At 36.5% G+C, this 16,428-nt stretch overlaps 1 protein-coding gene across 2 annotated transcripts in view; it reads right to left on the reverse strand.

Annotated features, from left to right (window-relative positions):
* The window catches only part of LOC107717538 (putative helicase mov-10-B.1), a 23,560-nt gene that overhangs the window by 3,801 nt on the left and 3,331 nt on the right, over positions 1–16,428 (reverse strand). Inside the window, exons 3-23 of one of the 2 annotated variants that reach the window (XM_016524315.1) lie at positions 13,987–14,189; positions 13,562–13,800; positions 13,085–13,334; positions 12,868–12,990; positions 12,559–12,721; positions 11,525–11,679; positions 10,276–10,449; positions 10,014–10,161; positions 9,699–9,866; positions 9,037–9,134; positions 8,836–8,933; positions 8,650–8,748; positions 8,474–8,576; positions 7,636–7,753; positions 4,958–5,146; positions 4,106–4,177; positions 3,889–4,014; positions 3,720–3,808; positions 3,473–3,591; positions 901–1,015; positions 696–804 (exon numbers count right to left, since the gene is read on the reverse strand). In XM_016524315.1, coding sequence (XP_016379801.1) covers positions 696–804; positions 901–1,015; positions 3,473–3,591; positions 3,720–3,808; positions 3,889–4,014; positions 4,106–4,177; positions 4,958–5,146; positions 7,636–7,753; positions 8,474–8,576; positions 8,650–8,748; positions 8,836–8,933; positions 9,037–9,134; positions 9,699–9,866; positions 10,014–10,161; positions 10,276–10,449; positions 11,525–11,679; positions 12,559–12,721; positions 12,868–12,990; positions 13,085–13,334; positions 13,562–13,800; positions 13,987–14,189 — 2,958 coding nt within the window. Of the gene's footprint in view, positions 1–695; positions 805–900; positions 1,016–1,854; positions 2,524–2,741; positions 2,809–3,472; positions 3,592–3,719; positions 3,809–3,888; positions 4,015–4,105; positions 4,178–4,957; positions 5,147–7,635; positions 7,754–8,473; positions 8,577–8,649; positions 8,749–8,835; positions 8,934–9,036; positions 9,135–9,698; positions 9,867–10,013; positions 10,162–10,275; positions 10,450–11,524; positions 11,680–12,558; positions 12,722–12,867; positions 12,991–13,084; positions 13,335–13,561; positions 13,801–13,986; positions 14,190–16,428 lie in introns of those variants that run through there. The other variant, XM_016524316.1, reaches the window with a different exon arrangement.

Below are 16,428 nucleotides of genomic sequence, written 5' to 3' on the forward strand. Positions count from 1 at the left end.
AATTGGTTATATAATTTTCATTTTTAAATATTTTAAAATATAATTGAAATTGATTTGACACACTTTAAGCAATATCGTATTGCATATCGAATATCGCATTTTTTAACAAGGTATCGCGTATCGCATTTTTCTTCAATATCGCACAACCCTAATCAGAGCACTGTTGTGTTAGTTGTGGCTTTACTTTACTCTGACATTACATCCCTCTGATCAGCATGTGGTACATTATATTACTATAATTAAAAATATTTTTGGAAAATTAAACAGTTTTTGATAAAATACAAATGATAGTATTTGATAAAATACATAATGAAATATAATCGTATATGGGTAACGGAGAAATTGCAATTAGCTTCAAGCTACACATGTCAATTAATGAGATTAATACAACACTTCTACTTGAATGTCACTATCAATCACTAGAATTTTATGTGGAAGACACACAGTTACAACTTCTGTGGGGCGTGAAGAAAAAGTAATTTAACTAGTAGTGTAACTAATTACTGTTGCCAGAAAGTAATAAGTAAAGTAACAATATTACTTTTGAAATGAGTAACTAGTAATGAGTAATATATTACATTCTTTGAGTAACTAGCCCAACACTGCTATTAAATATATCCGAAATAATTACATCAAATGTGCATAAATCATCTGGCTAACTGGTAGCCAGTAGTAAATATAATAAGATGTCTTACATTGGTGTTAAAGTAAACATGCCTTCCTGATCTGGAAAGACGGGCTTTGTTCCCGTTTCTCAATGCAAAGATGACTCTAGAGAAGTTTGGATCTTTGACACCACCGTCCCTGTGAATACAAGTGTGCAATAGATGACGCACTTATTCATTTAACTGAATTAAAATTAATACAGACGTTCACTGATGTGCATGGTTATCGTTTTACCTATCTCGAAACTCTTCATTGTAGATGTCTCTGAGTGTGTTTCTGTCAGTAATGGATCTTCTGTTGGTTTCCTCTAGCATCTCAATGAAGTCCAGTCCAATTGTGCGCACAGCGGCTATAGAGAGATAATTATTCCTGTTTCTTCTGTTCATACTGTTTGATACTTGAAGCTCTTAGGTCAGTTACTAGAAACAAAATGAACGGTTTACGATCACACTCTCTCATATGAACCAGGCGCAATTGTTTCTACGGAAGTTATAAAGCAGGCAAAACGAAACGTAAGCGATGTAGTAGGGTTAACCTGCAGGATCCTTTCACGATATACCCATCCCTGCCATATGTGTAAGGAAAAATATGTTATTAAGTGTATAATGTGCTAGTATTCCTAAAACAAAAGTTTCACAATTATTGGTATAAACGCAACTGTAGCGTCCAGAGTTACGCCCCCTGCTGATCAGAGAGCAGCACTGCAGATGCAGAGTCTGAAATAGGCAGCTCATCATAACCAAGTCTGCATAACAAAATTATGATTCTAGACCAAGTGAGGATTATTAGCTTAGGTGTCACAGGTTGCCTTTATGAAGGTTTTCTTTTCATCAAAACGTTGTAAGAGTGGCAACATAATACATAGTTAATTTTTTTAGCATTATTAAAAGTGAGCAGATCATAGCAATGAAACACATGCAGTCTAGTTCAATGACTATCATTTATCCTCAGAAGATGATAGATTTTTTTCCTTATATAAGTAATGATAACTTAATGTGGCGACACATTCCATTAATTAAACTACAAAAACTAAAATATGCAGGACAAAATTCTGATAATTCTGAAAAGATTGAATACAAAGCGCAAAAAAAAAAAACGAAATTCCTTTGCAAAGAAATAATGCAAAATAGTTTCATGGTCAATAAATATACATTATACTTTTTCTTTTCAAATGACGTGTCATGGCATGTATTAAATTTTGAAGTCTGCTGACTGTGAGAAACCGGTAATGAGTTTGTTGACAGGCTTGATAGAAGTATTAACATGTCTCCAAATTTTGCATTCATTTGTGATTCAACATCCTCCATTTTACAATAATGTATTTACTTCAGTCAAACGTCCTTGAAATGAAGTACACAATTGTTTAATGATGTGTTTGACAATGCACTGATGTAAACCTCCAACTCCATTTGCAATTTTCAGACAATCCAGTGGGACCACAAACAAAACCTTTACTATCAATTAAGCATTATTAAAATATCATTTCTGTTCTTTGGTAATTTCATAAAACAAGGCACTTATTTTAGGGCAGTAATCAGTGATTTACCTGATAAACTAATAAAACTTTTCAATCAATATAGGCAACATTGCATACAAAGCCCTGAGATTAAAGGACAAGTTGGCAAATTTTCAATCAGATTTATATTGTTACACTTTCGGTATTATACGTAAATGAACAATGTGTATTCTTTCCCCATGTAACCTGCACCCAGATCTCCCGGTTTATTTATTAGCATATTTGTATTCCTGCATATGGACAGTTGAATGGTCAGATGCCTTGGACAGCAATGAGCCCAATGTATTATGGGCGTTGAAGTATTTTCAAACTTTTTGGCAAAAGGGACCGCCACAACTCCTTTTATCTGTTTTCTCTAGTCATGCAGCACTGATTACTAAAAAAAAAAAAAACCTTTACTTTAATGCAATGCTTACAGCATATAGTGCAATTTTAGCTTTAAAATTAAACTTCTAAGTTCATATAGACTTTCTCAGTCTAACTTCAGCAAGAGGAAGGGAAAGGGGTGTGGTTATGCTAATGAGAGAAGCCTGACTGGGAGGCACTTTAATAATGGCACTTCATTTAATGGTCATGTCTCCACTCAGGATTCAGATATTGCTGGACCACACTCTCCTCTGTTTCCACTAGGATGAGAAAGAACATGACAGTTAGAACTTGGTTCAAGATTTATTTTAAATCCCAAAGAAGAAGGAAAAGCACAGAAAGTGCTTAATATTAAGTCCTTAATATTGTCCTATAAACAAAACAGGTGTACAGTTGTGTAGGACCAAATACACCACCGTTTAAGAGTTTAGGGTCGGTTAGATTTTGAGAAAAGTCTCTTATGCTCACCCAGGCTGCATTTATTTGATCAAAATATAGTAAAAACATTAATATTGTAAAATAATATTACCATTTAAAATAATGTTTTTTTTTTGTTCAAAAATTTAATTATTCTTGTGATTGCAAAGCTGAATCAGCCATCATCACTCCAGTCTGAATTTATACTGTATAACCTGTCAGTAAATTATGAATTATGAATGTGCGGTCAAACTTTAGCAAGCAAACATGAAAAACAGGATGTGTTGTCACGCTCTTGGGCCACTTTTATTAAATAATCAATTATTAATACAATACATTCTAAATATTCAAATATATCTCTTTAATTCAAATTTGCAGATCAGAGTTCACTATATTTGAACTTCAGCAATAGACTACCTTAAGCTTGCATTTCCTGTTCTGCATTAATGGAAGCAAATAAAGTGCAAAGTCTAGTGTGGCTGTACTTTAATTAAAGCCATGTCTTACCTATGATCTCCTCACGGATGTTTAGTGCTAGCAGACGCTCAACAACCGCATCTGTTTCCTCCAAGTTGGAAATATCATATCCAGTATAACCTTCCTCCTCAATGCAGTAATTAATAAACCTACAAACACATAGATCAACAAGGTAAAAAAATCAGCTCGCAACATCATCTCCCAGCATGTTCCAGAAATCATATAAAGAGTATTTTATGTATGTTATTATGCATGTGTTAGTTGGAAGTTTATATACCTTCCCCAGGTCGCGTCTGTTCGTAGAATGATGGGGTTTCCCACCATAATGAGCAGGGATTTTGCTCTCGTCACTGCCACATTGAATCTCTGGAGAAGAGAAAGCAAGAGGTGAAACAACTTTGTTTGGTAGACTTCTGTGTGGTATATTGTCATGTGTTAGACACTACCTTCTCATTCTTCAGAAACCCAATGTTGAATGTTTCATCCAAAATGATGTGTTTCTTGTCGCTGCGAACAGTTGACACAATGATCACTTTCCTCTCCTGGCCTTGAAACTCCTCCACAGAGCCAACCTACACAACACACACAGCAGTCATGTTTTTGCTCAAGTGTCCTGACACGGATGAGAACTGATAACAGAGTGGAGCTCATACTCATGCTGACCTTCAGCTCCTCAATGCCCAAAAAGGATTTAAGCTCTCTGTGCAACTTGATGGCCTTCCTGATTTTCTCCACCTGTAAAAATAAAACAGATATGTACAATAAAAAATAAAGGCAGAGTGAACAATCATGAGAAAAACACCTTAAAGAGAATGATAATGATGATCTGCGTAAAAACAAAGTTTAGCTTGCTTGAATAACAGCCAGCAGTCTATGTGAACGGTTGTGCGGAGAACAGTAGAAAATGTGTGTAGATATTTTTAACTGTCCATAAGTAGACTTATGTATTCAAACTTCCGTTCAAAAGTTTGGCATTAGTACTTTTTTTGTAAGATATTGATATTTTCATTTCATTTCATTTCTTCAGAAAGGACCCATTAAATTGATCAAAAGAACAGTAAAGACAGTAAGACATTTGTCATGTAACAAAAGATTTCAAATACACACATTTGAACGTTCTATTCATCAAAGAATCTTGAAAAAAGCCTCATGTTCTTTACAAAAATATTAAGCAGCACAACAGTTTTCAACTGTGATTTAAGCAGCAAATCAGCATATTAGAATCATTTCTGAAGGAAGACTGGAGTAATGGATGCTGAAAATTCAGCTTTGCCATCATTACATTTTAGAATATACATTTTTATTTTAAAATAGAAAATGAACAGTTATTTTAAGTTGTTTTTACTGTAGTATAAGATACTTCTTTCAAACAAATCTTACCAACCACAAATTTTTGAATGGTGGTGTATCTCTGCAAACAAAGTTTCTTTAGGATTTACTTGGTACTAACTGCATTGTGCTTGCACATTATGCATCACGTTTGCTGTGGCCGAGCCGTTAAAAAGGTATTTTCACCTGTTTCCTGTAGGGGGCGATAATGCCAATCTCTTTGGGGGAGATTTTTGCAATGCCCTTCTTTGCCTGTGTCAGGAGCTTCTTCATGTAGTCAATTATGATATCGATTTCAGAAGTGTTGAAAAAGGAGGGACTGTTTGACTCTCTCTCATCCTTTCCAATCACTCCATGAAAAATCACAGGAAATCCCTGAAAATGCAGCACAGAGCAGAGCACAACCAACCATACTATAATTATCAGTGCAAAACAACAACACATTCAAAAAGAGGTCTTTGTGTTGAACTTTCTAGATATAAACAGTAACATCATCATTACAAAGAACAAGTGGAGACTGGTTAATGAAAAATGTCACATTCCTAAGCACCAAATGTAACCATGAAATACAACCAAGTTCAAAAAGGCAGTTATCTCAGTTTCTGGCCTTTACATTCCTTACACTGATGATTTGTGTGTGTGCGGGCATGTGTGACCGGATACCCCTTGAGGAGGAGGTGGACAACGTTAAAAAGTGAATGGGAGCGGTATTTGAAGATAAGCAGGTTTTCAAAATCAGATTTAAGGCTTTGAGACCTTTTTTAAGACCTGCACAAATAAAATTAATACATTCCGGTACAGAAAACAAAACAATATCAAAATAAATCATTCTTATTTTGTAATGTCTATGCTTTACTACTTCCAGCTGCTCATTCAAAAAGATGAGAGACACATTCAGTGTCACATGACCCTTCAGAAATCGTTCTAATATGCTGATTTGGTGCACAAGAAACATTTTTTATTATTATCAATGTTGAAAAAATTTGATGAATAAATGATGAATCTTTGATGAATACAAAGTTCAAAAGAACAGTATTTATTTGAAACAGAAAATTCCTGTAACATTATAAATATCTCTACTGTCTCTTTTGATCAATTTAATGATATTTTATTAATTAATACATTTGTTTATATATATATATATATATATATATATATAATTAAATCATTCTTATTTTGTAATGTCTATGCTTTACTACTTCCAGCTGCTCATTCAAAAAGATGAGAGACACACAACCATCTACAAAATAATATAAAAACCATAATGTAAACATTGTCAGTTTATCAATGGTGCATCATAAGCAATCGTATTCGTTATTTTGAAATGTGCAGTGTGCACATTTATTTAATTGAATCATAGCCTTTTGATGTTTAATAATCACATATCCATATCGCAGCGACCCAAATTTAAGACTTCTTTAAATACTTAACACTTTTGTTATACTGTTTAAGACTCTTTACGGTCTTAAATTTTAGCAAACCAAATGTACGATTTTTTTGAAGGACTGCAGAAACCCTGCTATGTGTATCCCAACATATTCAATTGAGGAATACAACAAGCGATTCATCATAAAGAGGCAAATAAACACAGGAAGTGCTGTTAATACGAAGTTTCAGGCATCATTCAGATTAGTACAAGCTAGATTGGGGGGATTAAGGAAAGAGAAAGAGAAAGCAAAGGTTCTTTTATAGTTTTCAGCTGTCGCTTAATTTGGTAATAAAATGTGAAGTGGTGAACATTTTATTGTTTTAGAAAGGAGTATGTGTATTTTTAAAACATTTGCAACTGCTTTTTACCACTTAATTAGAAGCAATGCAGTTACTAAATTCAGTAAAACAGTCAAAAGAAGAGTCAAAAGTTCTACACACACTTGCGGTCTACATGCCTACTTGAACACTTGAGCCAATTACAGGAAATATGTCATGCAAATGCACAGACAAATGTTCAAGCGCTACATTGCACATGTGGGTATTGGGACATTACCATATCCTCTAATCGACTATATAAAAAAACATGTACGCCAGCAACCAGATTTAAGTGACTAATGTCAAATCTGATTACAAAAATCAAGCGTAGCGTTAGTTCTGGCAGGTCACGTTAGTCAAGCTCGCATCAGCTGACTCTCAGCTGATCCCCATCTAGGGGGGATTAAGGAAAGAGAAAGAGAAAGCAAAGGTTCTTTTCTTATAGTCCATCCCCAACTCCTCCTCTGTCAGTCAGGATTCAGCCTTCTGATTCTCCTTTGAATCAGACTAATTCTAAAATGTGTACATTAAATTATTGAACTTTAACAATATCTGCAATACATTTATGTTGGTTCTGTTTTGTTTACCCTGGGGGGTTATTGCTGCTCTCCCTGCTCTCATCCATGCTAGGCTGCATGGATGCGCAGGGAGTTTTTGCCCAGAACAGAACCATACCGCCAATCCAAACTGTATGCTAATTGTCAATCATCTTTGACGATAGTGGTCCTGACAGAAAACTGTGTACAAAATTTTGAGAAATCTGGCAATAAGCAACTTTAAGTTTTCTCTGACTCATTACACACCTTTCACAAGAGACTCTATAAATGATTTCGATGAAATTTGACATGTTCCCAAGCCTGAACCCCAAGTCTTCTGTCTTAAACATTTGAGTGACTTAAGAAGATGCTGCATTAGAAAGTAGCTGCCAATGAGACATGAGTGAGAGAGTCAGATCACTAGGTATGGAACACACCCAGAGACCAAACAATATCCTGGGTGCATATAGCAACTGTATAACATCATAACCTAACCTAACCAAAATACATTGTCTTGACATTCCTGAACTGCTGTTTACATTTACATATCAGGTGTGTGTGTGTGTCTGGGATGTCTCATACACTTTTTGGCAGGTGCTCCCACATGCAGTACTGGTGGGAGATCATCTCATCTGCACATGCCACCAACTCCCCATCATAGAACATCTCATTAGGAATCTTCAGAATGGATGGATGAGACCTGGCGAGATAGAGAAAGAAAAGTGTGAATTAGAGACATGTGAATCAGTGGTGCTGAAACGGATTCAGACTCATTTTAAATTTACATACAAAGCATGGAAGAAAGAAGCATTTGTGTCAGTTTTGTGGTAGAAATCCCACATGTGTTCTGAACACTTAATTCGGATTGGACCTATCCCAATCTATTTTACACAGATTGGCCCATTTCCAAACTTTTCACATGGCATCCTGTCCTCTGCACAGCAAAAACCCATAGACACACCAGCTTCCTCTGGTTCCCATGTTGATTCATGGCCAGGAGTCAAATCTATGTTCAAGCTTATTTGTTTACTTCTTTATACTGGCCTGTGCCCCTATCTTTCCTACTCTTACTGGCTCCTGGCTACAAGTCAAAACTACAAATCAAAAAGACAAATGGCTCTAGCTGCTATTTGTTCCTCATTCATAACCATCTGCACTCCCTCCACACAAAGGTCTAAGAATTTTTGATCATCCTCTATACATCGCAAAAACTTTCTTTACATGTGTCAGAAATTTTACCCTGACAAGTTCAAAATAGTTTTGTTCAGCCTTTAGGACTTTGTACTCCATCAAGTTATTTTTTTCCCTCAGTTGGACCCTATTCAGAGCTTATTGTTCAGGGCTTCTTAAAGAGCAACTAGTCAACAAGCTGGTCAGACAACTAGTCAATTTGTAGTTTTGCAGATTATTCAGATTTTACCTGTAGTTCCGCAGCAGCTTGGTTACATAACGGTTGTCGTATCCAGTAGTACCTTTCTGGTAAAGTTCATTCTGTGTCATCAGCCTCTCCAGCAAGGAAAGACCTACAAACACATTTACAATGTAAATTACAAGTGAATCAAGTGTGTACTGTATGTGTGTTATTAGTCATCTCACCAAGTCCGTATCTAATGGCAAAAGGAGATCTCAGGATTGGCCCCAGCTGCTTGGGATCTCCAGCCAAAACAAGCTGTCCAGTCTCTGCATTCAGCAGTCCTAAACACACATGAATGAAATGCTATCACAGATTGATCTTAAATGAAAGATCTGACGGTTTTCATGTTATTCTGTGAAGCACTCCACCTGCCACACTGATGATGGCCTCTGGCTCCACAGCATGTCCTGCCTCATCCACAAAGATGTGAGAAAAATGACCTATAGGAAAACCCCCACTGACCAGCCTACCAACACACACATACAGTACACTCTTTATCTTTTGACTGCTATGATGTGTATGTGGGAGAGAGTGAGTTCATTGTATTTGTAGAAGATGAAGCCCTTCACCTGCCAGCGGTGACCAGAGTGCTGACTAGGATCTTGTAGGACATTAGATCCTCTTTACATGGGAAAATAATTGTGTTTCCCTCCACATTACTGTTTTTCTAAAGACAAAAAGACAATCAAACAATAACAACAAAAACAAAAACTACACAAACACAAGTCATTCTCAAAACGTCTCTCTCTCTCTCAATTTACATTAAACTATAGTATTTACATTACATTTTAATGAGTTAAAAGAATGTCATATTCTGCCTACAAGTTGCTGTAATTAAAAAAATAATATGAAACCCTAAAAAATTTAAATATCATGCATTCACGTTAGCCTTTTGAACAAACGGTTCAAAGACTACAGTATTTTTCATACAGTATTTCAAAATGTTACACGTACATATTATTATTAAAAAATCTAAATGAAAATTTTTACATTTAACTTTGCGATGTAATTTTTTTTCCAATTATGGCTACGTAAACCAGAACTGAGTGACACAATTGACTTATTTTTCACTTTATTTACATATTTATATTTAGTCCATGTGGAATTTTGTTTCAAAAAATGTAAACAATGTACCATTGTTATTTCATATTTTCCATCAAATCTTTGTATTTTTTATTTAGTTCATTTAATCAAACCTTTAATTGATAAATAAAGTCAGACAAGCACTAACCTCTAGGACTTTAAGGATATCTTTTGGATTGCGTGAGCTAGCGTAGACTCTGTATATCTTCCGTGCATCAACATGTTCACTAGTGATCAACTTTTCACACAGCTGATCAGCTGCACTGTTAGATGGAGCACAAGCTAGGATATAGGCACCAGGTATATTCTTCTCCACCTTCGAGATGAAAGATAAAAGAAAGAGAAAAATCAATTACAATAGCTGTTCTGCTTATTCAATTTTGCATACAGACACAATGAGATGATTTGCATGTAGGTGTGTCTGTTGGGTGTATATTTATTTGAGTATGATAACCAGCTTGACCTGTTTGATGGCCTCCACTATCGTGACGGTTTTACCAGTGCCAGGAGGTCCAAACACCAAGTACGGTGCCGGCTTGGACGTACCAGCCACAATGTTACATACTGCATTTTTCTGTTCAGGGTTCTTGTCCAGCTTTTGATCAAAGAGCCTGTAGACACCCACCCCACACACACAAAAATACACATCCAGCTGAAGTATTCCATAACGTTTTACTAAAATTTGATTTTGTTGCATAAGTTCAGTACAGATGTGTCTTACTGACCTCAGTGCAGGTGGAGACTCAGGGGTCATGCTCCTTGAGCCCACAGGGAACAGCACATCTCTGAGCTCGTGTTGGACCGCCATGTGTACTGCTCTGTGTTGCAGTTTTAACGGGAGACGATTCACTGTGAACTCCACACGAAATTTCATATTATCTATGAAACCGTCAAGCAGCCTTTACACATAAAACACAAATACATATACAAAAAGTTTAAATCTGGTCTTTCAATAAATATGCAAAATAAGAACATGGCATATGAACATGGCATAATTTTTGCAAACCTTAAGTATGTGAAGCATTTGATGTTTGACACTATCTTTCCAATTTTAGGGTCTGTAAGATTGCTTTGTGTTTTTAAAAGAAATCTCTCATGCTCACCAAGGCTGCATTTATTTGTCAACAAAAATACAGTAAAACAGTAATCTTGTGAAATATTATTACAATACAAGACTCTTTTCTATTTCAATATATTTTAAAATGTAATTTATTCTTGTGATGGTAAAGCTGAATTTTCAGCAGCCATTACTCCAGTCTTCAGTGTCACATGATCCTTCAGAAATCAATCTAATATACTGATTTGCTGCTCAAAAAACATCTCTTACTATCAATGTTGAAAACAGTTCCACTTAATATTTTTTGTGGAAACTATGCTGTTGCTGAATTGCACAATTCATATTAGAGAAAAATGATGTAATGAGTCATGCTTTTGATAGTGTTCATAAGGACGAAACGTTGTCCAGCTCAGCAAGATTTGGACTGGAGACGTGGCTAGAGGAAAAATTTGTAAGCATCAACTGGAGACGCCCAAAAGTTCACTTAAGTCAGGTGCATAGAGGAAATCTACAACAGACCCGTTTCAGTGACCCTTCTTCAGCATTTTTTGTGTGTGCTCCTTAGCTTAAAATACTTTGATTGAGCTGCAACCTTTTAACAAAAGCTACATTTGTATTAATGGTAATCATGAGTGTTAAGAGACACATATTTCTTAGTCATCAAGTAATGCTCAATTACATGTGCTGATTTTTGATGCTTTTTCCTTAAGACTTATATGTAAATAGTTTTCACATGTGAACTGAGAAACTGAGCTGTAGTTTTGCGTTCTGGAAGTTACAGTATGCTTTTATAATACATAAAGCTCTTTTTATCTGAAACTTTTGATTCTCGACAATATCAACCCTGTTTTATTTAATACTCCTTCAATGTTCTGATGTTCAAATGACACCTGTCATGAATTCCTCATACTTCCTACCTTCGAGAGAAGCCCAGTTTGACCTGATCCAGTTCCACTCTGTGGACGTAGCCCTTGTATTTGGTCACAGTTGAGAGTTGGACCTCCTCACTCTTGGTGAGAAGCAGTTGATCTCCTCTCAGGACTGATGGTCTGTTCTCTGATACACCAGGGAGCTTTAACATAACAAATAACATTAAATGACCTCAACACATTATACTTTCCAACAAATAAAAAAGCACATATTACATAAGGGGACAGTTCACCCAAAAATAACATTGGTGAAATTTTTTGTCTTTGTAGTACATTTACTATCCTTAATGGAGTTGAAGATTAACAAATTAAAGTAAATAATTGGGTGCACTTTCCCTTTAAAGGCATAGTAAGTGATTTTTCAAAAACACTTTATAAAACTGATTCGGGCCGAATCGCAAAACAAACTTGTAGCCAATCAGCAATAAGGGGCGTGTCTACTCATGATGTGGAGGAGAGCGCGTTCAGTGCATGGGACGGACATTAGCCGAGCGACAGAGAGATAGAGATGGCGGATTGTGTCATCCCTATTAGACAATGACTTTGCAGGCAGTGTTTGCACACAAAGGTACTTCGTGAGACTGATTTCACACAGACTTCCGAGGCAGCATAGCGGTATAGATAAAATAGATATTTTTGGTGATAACTTAGCGAATGTTTAATTACTACAATACTAATTTTCTGCTAGAAATTACATCAAAAGTGGAACAAGTCGAACAATCAAAAATGGACATTTACACACAAAATGAACACCAACTGCAACTTTCAGACGACATCTTTATTTTTTTAGCTTAACTGTCACAGAATTGAACACACAGGATTGTGGGATAACAACATCTATGCTGCCTTCAAAAGTCAGATGTAGGCATCTCAGCAGACAGGAAGTTAAGTTAACATTGGATAAGATTTGCTTTGTTGCCTTCCTACCTTAAAATGCATCCTCCAAAGGCAGCATTTTTCAGCTTTCGGATGCAGCCACAATCACACGCTTTAATAATAGGCAATAAAAGAATGCCACTCACCTCTAAGACCAGCAGTCGTTTGTTCTCACAGTCTTTCACCATGGACACATCATCTTTGTTATACCTCTTGATGTCTAGACGCATTTGATCTTCCTCCAGGTACAGTAGTAAATCAAAGCGCTCTATATAGTTATGAAAGCCCAGATCACTCTCCAGCAGTGACCTAAAAACCACCAAACACACAAGGGGAACAGTAACAATAGCTTCCACTATACATGTCCATGCAGAGAGCTGATCCTGGACCATTCAGTAACAGGTCTAAGATCTAAAAGCACAATTAGGCAGTAGGCGCAACTAGAGATCACTAACTTCTGTTCCTGGAGCTTCGGGAAAGAACGGCTGCCTTTTAGGACCTCGGCTAAGTCAGAGATGTAAGAAGGACGAGTGTAGTTATCCAGTGGCACCACAAACTTCAAAAGGTTTCGAGCAAAACTGCAAATGTGAGAAAAACATTTGATTTCTGTACAAATATAAACAGAGAAAAAAAATTGTATTTAATTCTTAAAAAGAGTGTTTTTTCTTTCACCTCTCAGGTGGAACCCCCTCATCTATGTTGCACCTCGCAGGTTCATATGTCTCAAGCCTCTTAGGTCTGAATGGTGCTTCTGGACCCAGCAGAGCTGCAAGCTCGGACCTGTATTCTGCCTGAACGAACCGAACAATGTGAAAAGGACGGGTGGCGGGTTGGGTGTTTTCCTTGAACTCAAATGCTAGAGTGGCAGGATAGACTCCTATCTGTTCTGCTTTGAATCTTAAGGTCACCTCGTACTTCTCACCTTTCAAAAACGAGAGAGAGAGCAACAAGTTGGGTTCAAACCTGTGACACTAACCTTAGCATCACAGCCCAACATGTCAAGGGCATGTATGCTAACCACTGCACAGTGGCTCCAAAAAACATTTTCTATTTAGAATACATCATAATGTCAGAGACTAGCATGATACCAAATGAAACCTAGAAACAACACCAACACCAGTTTCTCCTGTACAGTTTGATTGCACTCACATGGCTCCAGACGGAGTGGATTATTACGCGTGACCCTTCTGCTGTCTTCCAGAGTGAAATACTGCAGCCAGTGAAGAGCAGTGTAATATGTGAAATACACGGCATCCTGACTCGTGTTCTCCACAATCAGCTTTAGTTCACAAATTTCTGCCTTCTCCACAAACAGCTGAATCATGCCATCCTCTATCTGCAGCTCTGAGGACACCCGCACCCCACTTTTATCAGAGATAAACACAGACCTGGGAAGGTAAAGAGCAGCAACAGAGCTTCTCATACTCAGATGTTGTAAAATATAAAATGGGAATTCAAAGAATACTACATTGTAAATGACAGCAGACTGTAATGTATGAAGGTGACACTCTTTGTATTTCACATTTTGTGTAATTTCAGAGCTTGGCTTGTACCGATCATTCAGACTAGCTCACCTTTCTGTAGTGTTTATTCTCTTCAGGAGGGCTTTTGACAGTTTTCTCCTTCCTCTGATTCCATCTTCTGGCCCTGGCACTGACGGTGGGTCAGGAACCTGGGCACTAGGGGGTGGCGGTGAGCTACCATTACTCAGAGGGGGAGTAGCTTGGTTTTGTTGTTTGCGACGGGGTCTAAACCACTGATCGTGCAGCACTCGGACCTAGAAATGCCCCATTAGAAAATGAAATGCCCCATTACAAACCTGCAGCTCAGTTTCTCAGTTCACATGTGAAGAGTACTTACATACAAGTCTTAAAGACAAAGCAACAAAAATCACCACATGTAACTGATCATTACTTGATTTTTTGGTTGGTCCAGTATTTCAGATTTTTGCTCAATTTTGGTAACTGAAATAAAGCTTAGTATATAAAATCATGATCCGCACTCACAAAAATAGTCTTCTTTTTAGCGCATTAATTATATTGATGACATCAAGGTTTGTGTTGTACACAAATGGAAATTGTCCAGCATTTAAATGTAATCTGTGTGTTTTTAGAGATTAAACATTGGTTAATGAATGATGATGTCAATATAATTAATGATTTAAAAAATAAGTGGAGGGATTGAATTGTTCGATGCACTGAAGAAAGCCTTTAAGTTAAAACGTTTGTATTTTGTCCTACTGGTGATCAATGTAAAATAAAACTCTAAAAAGAAGACTATTTATGTGAGTGCGATCATGGTTTTATATACTAAGTAATCTAATAGTTTGACACACCAAAATAAAATACTAAGTGACAAAACAGCATGGTGAAAACGACTTATATATAAGACTTAAATATAAATATTAGATAGAAAACTTCTTTTTTAATTAGAAATGTTAGGCAACTAAATGAAACACGTTGAAGTGTATGTATATATATATATATATATTCTTACCAATGCTTTTAAGAGTCATTTTTACAATTCTAACAAAAACTGGCCTGAAAGACCAAGGGCCCTATCATACACCTGGCGCAATGCGGCGCCAGGCGCGACGGAAGTGATTTTTGCTAGTTTCAGCCGGACGCAGTTATCATTTTCACGTCCTGCGCCACGTTGTCTAATGGACACTTCGGGCTCCCATGATCCTTTGTGCAGATTCTTTGCATGATGACGGCGCCTCCGTGTGGGCACGTGATGATGACGCAGAAGGGCACTTCAAGAAACAGTTGTTTGGTCCCCTACACCCTTCAACCCTTCGAAGCTCTCACTCCGGAGGGTAAACCCTTTGAAGGGATTAGGGCATAGGGATGAGCCCTTTCGAATGGAACGCAGGGAAAGGGTGCTTCTCAATTCCTATTTGTGCATCCTCGTTTCCTTTCCTCACTTCCCTGAGGACGGAGTTGAGTAAAGTAAAATGATATATCCTCGCTCCCTTTAGCATCACTTCAAAGCGTCAGCAGCTGCACTAAAGGGATCTGCCCTTATGTTGTTAATGTTTGTTATTTAAGACATTCATAATAAATATTAATAAAGCAAGATGCTCTGTTTAAAATATATGACATGTATGGTTTATTTAAACTGCAAAGGTAAAATATAAATTACAATTATTACAACAGATGTGAAGGGGGAGGAGAATTTACGTGCGTCAGGTGTCAGGAATTTACGTGCAAAGGATACACCTGTGTCAGTGGTGTGTGGTGGTGTTTTAAAATGAGGAGGCAGTTTTATATATAAATATATATTTATATATAAATATTACATAAAAAGAGAACAAATATAATTCTATTTTGTATTTTATTAATATTATTTTTTATTTTATTTTATATTTTTAATACTAATTATACATTTCATAAGTGTTTTTATGCATTTTTATATTTATTCCAAAATAATAACTAAAGGCAGTAACAATTTGAACAATATTCTGGAAACAGTTTACAATAAGGTTTCATTAGTTAACATTAGTTAACTACTTTAGTTAACATGAACTAAGAATAAACAACAGCCTACTTCTACAGCATTTATTAATCTTAGTTAATATTAATTTCAACATTTACTTATGCATTATCAAAATCAAAAGTTGTTTGTTGACATTAGTTTATGCACTGTGAACTAACATGAACTAACAATGAACAACTGTATTTGTATTAACTAATGTAAACAAAGATTAATAAAAACTGTAATAAATGTTCATATTATTTAATAATATTTGGTGTAATGAAATGTGTTTATGCGTTTAAGGTTAAAAAAACACATTATTATCCACATACTGTACATTATTGTTTCTCCTCTATGCCCCGCCTTTCTGAAACTCGTCGATTTGTACAAAGCTCATCGGTCTGAAAAGCGAGGTGTGCTGTGATTGGCCAGCTATCCAGTGCGTTGTGATTGGCCGAATACCTCAAGCGTGAGACGGAAATGTTACGCCCCTCACCATACTGTGATGCCGTGTCCGGCTGGAGCGACGAGACAAAAAC

This window comes from Sinocyclocheilus rhinocerous, unplaced genomic scaffold (genome assembly GCF_001515625.1).
Source record: "Sinocyclocheilus rhinocerous isolate Xijiao unplaced genomic scaffold, SAMN03320098_v1.1 scaffold2645, whole genome shotgun sequence".
Lineage (NCBI taxonomy): Eukaryota > Metazoa > Chordata > Actinopteri > Cypriniformes > Cyprinidae > Sinocyclocheilus > Sinocyclocheilus rhinocerous.